Source organism: Hordeum vulgare, chromosome 6H (genome assembly GCF_904849725.1).
Source record: "Hordeum vulgare subsp. vulgare chromosome 6H, MorexV3_pseudomolecules_assembly, whole genome shotgun sequence".
Taxonomy (NCBI): domain Eukaryota; kingdom Viridiplantae; phylum Streptophyta; class Magnoliopsida; order Poales; family Poaceae; genus Hordeum; species Hordeum vulgare.
Genome location: NC_058523.1, coordinates 444,222,536 through 444,230,661, shown reverse-complemented (window position 1 = coordinate 444,230,661; position 8,126 = coordinate 444,222,536). Strand labels below are relative to the sequence as shown.

Sequence of the window (8,126 nt, the reverse complement as noted above, 5' to 3'; positions counted from 1 at the left end):
CGAGTCCGTACACATCATACGTGGAATGATGGACTACTACATGGTCCTCATCTTCCGTCACCCTTTAAAGAGGGCTCAACTCCTTCATAGCACTCACTGCGTGGGCGATTTGGAAAGACCGAAACGGATGTATCTTCGATCACCTTTAGCCCACCATCGCGAGATTCCTGTAAGGCATCCAAGAAGACGCGCGTATTTGGGCTAGCGACGGCGTTAACAGCTTGGCAATCGTGATTTTTGAGAGATAGAGTTCCATTGATGTATTGGGGAATAGCAGCCCACCCTTTCATTGCTCCGGTTCTCTAAGCCCGCGCCCGCTAGTGTACTTGTGGTTATTGTAACCGACAATTGTAGTTTTTCACCTCTTCTATCAATGTATGCAATCTTTGTGTATTCGCGAAAAAAAAAAGTTGAAACATCCGTCAGCAATAATTGTCCAGAAATTATGGTTGTACTAGATAACTGGGCATGCATGAATGGACAGCTTAGAGCTTGCAAGTCTTTTGCAAGATCCATGTAGTTCAAACACTGAAAATATAGAAGTAGTTCTTGCATCGGTTCTTACTTCTTACACACGAACAACGAGTAAAAATAAAGAAATGGGAACGCGCCACGCAGGGTACTTCTCGTGTAGAGCATCGGAGCAGCACGCGCATTTTATTGGTTTCTTGGCTGGTGGACACCCAAGCTAACCAGCTGCTGCTAGAGCAGCCAGATAGCTCAAAGAACCCACCCCAGCATGAAGTTGTTCTCCCCTCCGGGGGCGCTGCTCCGTGGAATATTATTGGCTACCTGATCAGGAGCCGCGAACTGATGATGAGGGTACCTGGTATACATATACGCAGCAGCATAATCAGTTCAGCTCCATGCATGGAAGATGGGACAGTTGGATGCTAGGTGCTCGTAGGTACCCAATTTGCAGAGTGGGTTCACAGTCCATCGCAGCGGAATGATTAGGGTGCTGCTGCTGCTGCTGCTGCTGCTGCATGTGATATGCGGCGGCGCCTTCATCGACGACGGTGCCGGCAGCCCAGGTGATCTGCTGCATGGTCCTGTAGTTGTTGCTGTTGCTGCCTTCAGCGTCGAGCTGCAGACTCGGCAAGAAACAAAGCCAACGATTAAAAAGGAACACAAAATGCGAACGAAGTTCGTAGCGTTGTGTGTGTACAGTACAAATTAAATAGGAATAATAGGTGTGAACAATTTTTTAACCTTGTGCTTGAGTTGCCTGTTGATGTCTCCCAGCTGACGCTCCTGCGTGTGGCAAGTACATACGGTGAATTGTATATGTTAGAACAATCAACTGATTCTCGGGTGCAATAAACGACAGTATCTACAAGAGGATGAACGTGCAAGCGGTCAAGGCTCTGCCAAATGCCTTTTTTTTGCAATACGTCCCTAGATAGATACATTGACAAACCTACGGGAATGCAAAGTCATTCGTAGGAGTAGAAGCGAGGCAGTAGATAACTAGCGCGCGCACACACACAAACATGTATGTACAAGTAACGCTCGCCCATGCTGCTATGCTATACATACCTTCCTGCGAAGTTCCTCCACCTGCTCCATCATAAGTTGCGTCTGCGAACCGATAACTTGGTGAGTATTTAATCGGTAGTTGCATTAACAAAGCTAAGAATAACCATTTAAATTTCACAGTGTATTGTTCTATGATCTGTCCAAATGTTCGGGAGTTCACAGGGGTGAGTTTATGTGCATATGTAATTATGTATAAGCGTATGTGTCTGCATCGTGTTCACAAAAAATATCAATCCTTTGTTTTTAACAAGTAGTCACTTCTACGTTAACAATCTTGAATGTTGGTTCTGTGTATTTTTTAGGGACAATGTGCAAGTTATTATTAAAGAAAAGTTCACAAGGCAGCATTGCAAAACCGTTGACTCAATCATGTGCAACGTGCCTTCTTGTTTTCTTTGACAAAGTGCAACATAGCTGACTAAGAAATAACCATTTCTTAGGAGGCTACGATTTGAAGTTTTTTTTTCAAAAAATATGTGTTAAGCCGGCTCCCTTGACATAAATTCCTACTCTAAAATTTTATTTATACTAGTGAATAGTAATCATGAAATATATGGAAAATATGTTACCTCTTTCAATTGAAAAGGTCCATATCATCCCTTGAGGTGTGAACTAGAGTAGGTAACTCCCTTCGCCTAATTAATGTTTGTAAACCGACCACCCGGTATTTGCTCTAAGATAGACTATTTTATGCTTTGGGTGTTGTACAACCTCCAAAGCTCAGGGCCATGTCAAGGTTTTCTATTTCAAAGACAGACTATTTTATCTGTTATATTAGGTTTTAACTTTCATTAACATATGGTAGTCATTCTGTACCCATATTCCATATTTCCAGTACGGCATGCCTCAGTTGTGATCCCAGTGCCATTAATGGATCCAAGAAAGACTTCATTAATTGTCAAGCCAGTTGGTGCATATAACGTATCAATAAATATGTGAGTTGAATATATTTGAACCTTTCGCTGTCTGGCCTGTGACAGTGAACATTCTAGCTGTTTCTCCAGCTGCTGCAGTTCTTTCACGCTTAGCGGTCCAAGGTCCTCCCCAAGCAAGTGTCTGTTCATAATAAGCACACGAAGAGTATGTAATCCAAATATCTTAGTTGCTTAATCTGAATCTCAATTCTGTGAATAAGACGTGTAGCTAGAGCCTAGAAGTAGAATGAAACCTCTGAGTTCGCTGCAAAGCTTCAAATTTTGCCTTTAGCTTTGACATTTCCTGGTACCAGCTCTGCAGAGCAGAAATATATAGCCAAATTTGTTAGATAACCCGAATATTTAACAGGTTTTAGCTACATGAAATAATGCATCACAAGATAATGTTTATTGAGCCTCTTAAGTTTGTTTAACATGTAATATAGACAAATAACTATCTATGTGCCTCCCTAGAGCAACGTGGGACACAACAAAATATATGAGTGGTAAATAAGGAATCCAAGAGATTTCAGTGAGAAAAAAGGTCGGTGTGCACTTATTACAAAATTCAGCCTGTATACTAATGAAATTAATCCTGCAGGTTAAAGACATGCATGATTGATAAGCATAACAATCCCATGGTATTGACGTTCAAATATGTCAGCCCTATTATTACCATGGAGGAAAACAATGATAGAACAAAAGAATAAATTAAGACGTGGTATTGCTATTCGTTCTCAAAAGTGTCAATTCCTACATTATTTAGGGGTAAATATTGCTTTACTAGAACTTCATTTAAGAACTTTTTTAAAAAATATGCGCAGAACCACTAAAATTTGTTCCTTGGTATATAACTGTATACACATTTATATATGTTGGTATTATGTTGTGTTTGGGTGCTAAAATTAATTGAGAGAGTACATAGTTGGAGGACTGCATAGTGAATAATTTAACACATGACTGCTGTTTCCAGTACATGGATTAAACTCAACAATTAAACAACTTCTACTTTACAACAAACTTATTATGCATCATTTATTCAGGATAAGGGGCGACCATAAGTCGACATTTCTTATGTCACCACATAAACAACATAGCCTGTTATTGTGTTTACTGCGTTTTTCACTTTGTTGACTTCAAGCATGAGTGCATAAAAGGATGATTTTTGGGCACGTGTCACATATGTTATGTTTAGAAAATAGTTACAAGACATGATGAACAAATAAATAATGTCCAATGTCTCAGCCTAGTGGTCTAAAAGAAAAATCTCCTTATTATCGAGTGACCTAAACTAAGGAATATTACCATTTCTCTTTGGTTTTGTTCGAATAAGGGATGACCATGACTCGACATTTCTATGTCATCACATAAATAACATAGCATGTTATTGTTTATATTGTGTTTCTCACTTTGTTGACTACAAGCATGAATGCATAGGATGATTTTTTTATGTGTCATATATGTTATGTTTAGAAAATAGTTACATGACATGATGACCAAATAAGTAATGTCCAATGCCTCAGCCTAGTGGTTTAAAAGAAAATTCTCCTTATATTATCGAGTGACCTAAACTAAGGAATAATATTATTTTTCTTTGATTTCAAATAGCAACTAACTAGGACGGTTATGAACTTGGATATCTCATATATATGACCTAGTACTACTATAATTAAATAATTTTTTAAAGGAGTCAGGATATATGAAAATTATTTCATGGTACGAGGACCAATTGATAGATATATATACCTGAGTTTCAGATAGTGCACCATTGGAATCTTGAGCATTATAGCAGCAGTGTTGGTACCTCTCCAATGTTTTTGTTGTGCTGCACAAGAAATTTAATTTGCAAATAAATTTCTAGCTCTTTGGAATTTCAAAGATAGGTACATTGATGAACCTCAAAACAAAAATATGCTGGATAAATAAAACATGTGGGTAGAGTATATATAGAGCATCTTGATTTCAATAGATAATTAGCTAATATTAATTGTAATAATGTTTTCAGATAACATGTTAACTACATATGTCTGAAGAACGATGCATGCGTACTCACTTTTCATATACTCCCTCCGTTCCTAAATATAAGTCTTTTAAGAGTTTTTACTAAGAAACTACATACGGATGTATATAGACATACTTTAGAGTGTAGATTCACTCATTTTGCTTCGTATGTAGTCCCTTAGTGGAATCTCTAAAAAGACTTATATTTAGGAACGGAGGGAGTATATGGTTTGCAAGAAGACATTGTCTACATTTCTAAAATTAGTAGTATATGTGTATCTAGTGAGTTTGCTCGAATATAACACTTCCATACAAGTGGCGCGAAATCCCTCTAGGATGCGCCGATACTCCAAAATGAGAAAACGTTCTATATACTGATTAGCAGATTTATCCACAATCTTCGGTCATATGATAGAAAAATCATTTTTACTATGGAATATCAAATAAATCTTGAAACTTTGCTGCGTGAGAAAGAAATGTTTTCTTAAAACAATACCACTAATCTGACAAAGAGTGAAATTGGATTTTGTAAATGTTTTGTGCTTCTCTTATCACAAAAATATATTTACTGTAGATTGGCTACACACATTAAGGTACAATCAATTTTGTAAGAAAGGAGGAAAATATCAGTTAACAATAAGAGCTATAAATGAAGCCATCCTAACTTTTTCTTAGGGGAATACCCTAAATTTGATGGTCTAAGCACATGATAATGAACTATAACATTAACAAAATGAAGAAAGAAGTGGAGTGAAAGGTCAACCGGAATTAGATGCTTGTCGACATCTTAAATATTCCCTCCGTTCTTAAATATAAGACCTTTTAGAGATTTTACTACGGACTACATACAGAGCAAAATGAGTGAATTTACACTTTACTATATGTCTATATACATCCGTTCTATAGTGGAATTTATAAAAGGTCTTATATTTGGAGAAGGAGGAAGTATAATTAACACACTGCTTGCCAGTTCTACCGGGACATTAAGCCTTTAGGCCTATATTTTCGATGAGTGCCATGAGTAAAGCTCAAATGCTTGGTGGCAGTAGCTTCATCTTATGATGCAATAAACAGATATGTGCTCAGTTTCTTGAGACCACACATGTTTTTGTAAAATTTCAAACCATCTTGAGGAATACCAGTATAGACACTTCCCCAAATAATCATTGTGCACTAAAACACACCGCCCTCACAAAAAAAGAACAGAAAGTGTGAAACTACAAGAAGAAAAGGAAAGATCCAAAGGTGAATGCTCCTAACTAAGAACCACCGCACCCAAAATAAGTGACCTAACTTTATGCTAACTTTAGTAAAAATTAGTACAAAGTCAAGTCGCTTATTTTGGGATGGAGGGAGTACTAGTTACATTTGACCGTAGTCCTATATCTAGTTTGGACGATTACTATCATCTCGGAAAACTTAGTATGGATTAATTAGCTGATACTAGATAAGATGCTCAGTATATGACTTGCTACCACATATACAATACAAATATTAGTGCCAAATATCAATCCTGCCCCAATAAGTAAACTGCTTTGGTACATAAAGAAGAGCCAAACAGAAATCAGATCTGCCACATTAGTAAACGAAAAATTCCAATACAAAAATAACATGGCTGAGCAAGCAATTTCCAGGAGCAGTAAACAGCAAAGAAGGATTAATAATTGTACCACGGTAGGCCATCAGCATAAAATGAGGAAAGAAACAAGAAGAAAAGCAAAATGCACTCTCTTCCGACATCTTTTGACCACACTACCATAAGAGGAAACTGATGCGTGCTTGGGAATAAGATCAATTATGGGAAGGAAAGATGGTGTAGTTACTTTTGCTTGAACTTCACATAGCCAGACGGAGGATACATGAAGAGAACCTTAGAGAAAATGAACCAAGACAAGAAAAGGAGACAACGAAAGGAGATGGAACAAGAAAAGGGGAAAAGGGGGAAGGACCTCGATTTCAGCACAGAAATTGTTAATTTGAAGGTTCTTCCAAACAGAAAAAAAATCTAAATCTCACTTATGACAAAAAATCATAGCACAAGAATCTCTAAAAAAACATAAAATAAAGTGAAAACAAAACAAAACGAAAATTTCTTTAGTGAGGAACATGGCATGATATCGAGCGGAAAGATGATGCAGAAGGGTGAAAACTCAAGAACAAGTAACCAACTGACGACACATACATACTCAGATCGGGCCAGATCGGCTGGCGCTGCCTCAAGCCCTGGGTAAAACAAGTACCAAATTGAACGTTTACACTGCAGTATTTTAATACCCCGGATCAAAATGGAAAGGGCATGACTCCCCTTTCCCCTCGCTGTCCCTCGACTTCTCTATTGCTCCACACAAAAACAATCCCAGCTCTACTAGCTGAGCAATTAACTAAGGTGTGTACTCTGACACACACCAGCTCGGAGGATGGCCTCTCCGGAGAAGCTGGAAGAAAGAGGTAAAGGGTGTAGGGTTCGTAGATCTGCGGAAAAGATCGATGCTTCATGCTAGTTAGGGATCCACCCCTCCGGGTTATACGAACACCGCCATGCCCCTATAGTAGTATACGTAGCAGGAATAAAATAGCTTTGCGTAGCCAAAGCGCAGGAACTAGAAAGCGTATTCGCGTAGCTCGGCTACGACGTGCTACGGAAAACCACGGAACAGCGGAGAAGCTAGGCAACCGCGCGCGGCCAAGGAAAGAATCAGAAAAGAAGCAATTGTGCAAGATGAAACGGCAGATCTGCATGCAGGAAGGCGAATTAGTCGATGATTGTATCTATATACCCGGCGCTGCCGAACTCGTAGAGCTTGCCGCGGCTGGAGAAGATGATGAGCGCCACCTCGGCGTCGCAGAGCACGGAGAGCTCGTAGGCCTTCTTGAGGAGGCCGTTGCGGCGCTTGGAGAAGGTGACCTGCCGGTTGATCTTGTTCTCGATGCGCTTCAGTTCGACCCTTCCCCTCCCCATGATCTCCTCCTCCTCCTCCTCCTCCTCCCAAGCAAGCAAGGAAGCAAAGCTCTACCGATCAGCAAGCTAGCTCTGCGCTCTTCCTCCGGCGGTGCCACCTACTAACACATAGGGCTTGGGCTGGGAAGCGATGATGCCCCAGCATATAATGGGGCGCGGGATATTAGTGGAGGCAAGGGAAAAAAAGGGGAGCAAGCAGGCAGGGGGGGTACAGTTACTGTAGCTCGGTGCTGGTTTCTTGCGTCGATCTCGCTTGACACATCCCTGTCGCGCGCCCTCTCTCTCAACTTTAAAGGAGGGTAACTTTGGGGCAGTTACCACGGGTTTACCCTAACTGGAAGCACGGGACGGAATGAGGGCGATCCAATGCTGCGTCCCCCACGCCACAAATACACACGTCCCTCTGCAGGGGGGTGATGGATGGATGGATGCATGTGCGATATACACGAGGGAGGGGGAGGGGGAGGGGAGCCGCGCCATCGTCCTACGCCGCCCCTCCTAGACTTAACCCCAACTATGCATGTTGCCACCTACTGGTCCATTTGGACCACCTCCTCGGCCGGTGGAGGATGCCCCAAAAATAAAGAGGCAGGAACTCCCCGGCTTAAGCCGTGGGGCGAAGACCTGTTTGATCTGGTATAAACCCTAAAAGCGGTTCGGTGCTAGCTAGCTTGCAGTACTTGTACCTCGCGTACTTCTCCTAAAACCAAGTT

At 40.7% G+C, this 8,126-nt stretch overlaps 1 protein-coding gene across 2 annotated transcripts; it reads right to left on the bottom strand.

The window, feature by feature from the left end:
- Positions 1–422: 422 nt before the first annotated feature.
- On the bottom strand, positions 423–7,840 carry LOC123404365 (MADS-box transcription factor 6-like). 2 transcript variants are annotated; one of them, XM_045098283.1, is made up of 9 exons: positions 7,626–7,840; positions 7,232–7,533; positions 4,200–4,278; positions 2,708–2,769; positions 2,496–2,595; positions 1,540–1,581; positions 1,213–1,254; positions 912–1,087; positions 423–826 (listed from the first exon to the last, which is right to left on the bottom strand). In XM_045098283.1, the coding sequence occupies exons 2-9, from the start codon at positions 7,411–7,413 to the stop codon at positions 721–723; spliced, it is 789 nt and encodes a 262-aa protein (XP_044954218.1). In that variant the 5' UTR covers positions 7,414–7,533; positions 7,626–7,840; the 3' UTR covers positions 423–720. The 2 variants fall into 2 exon arrangements, with proteins under 2 accessions (XP_044954218.1, XP_044954217.1); XM_045098282.1 differs by having other exon boundaries at positions 7,232–7,840.
- Between the last annotated feature and the right edge of the window lie 286 nt (positions 7,841–8,126).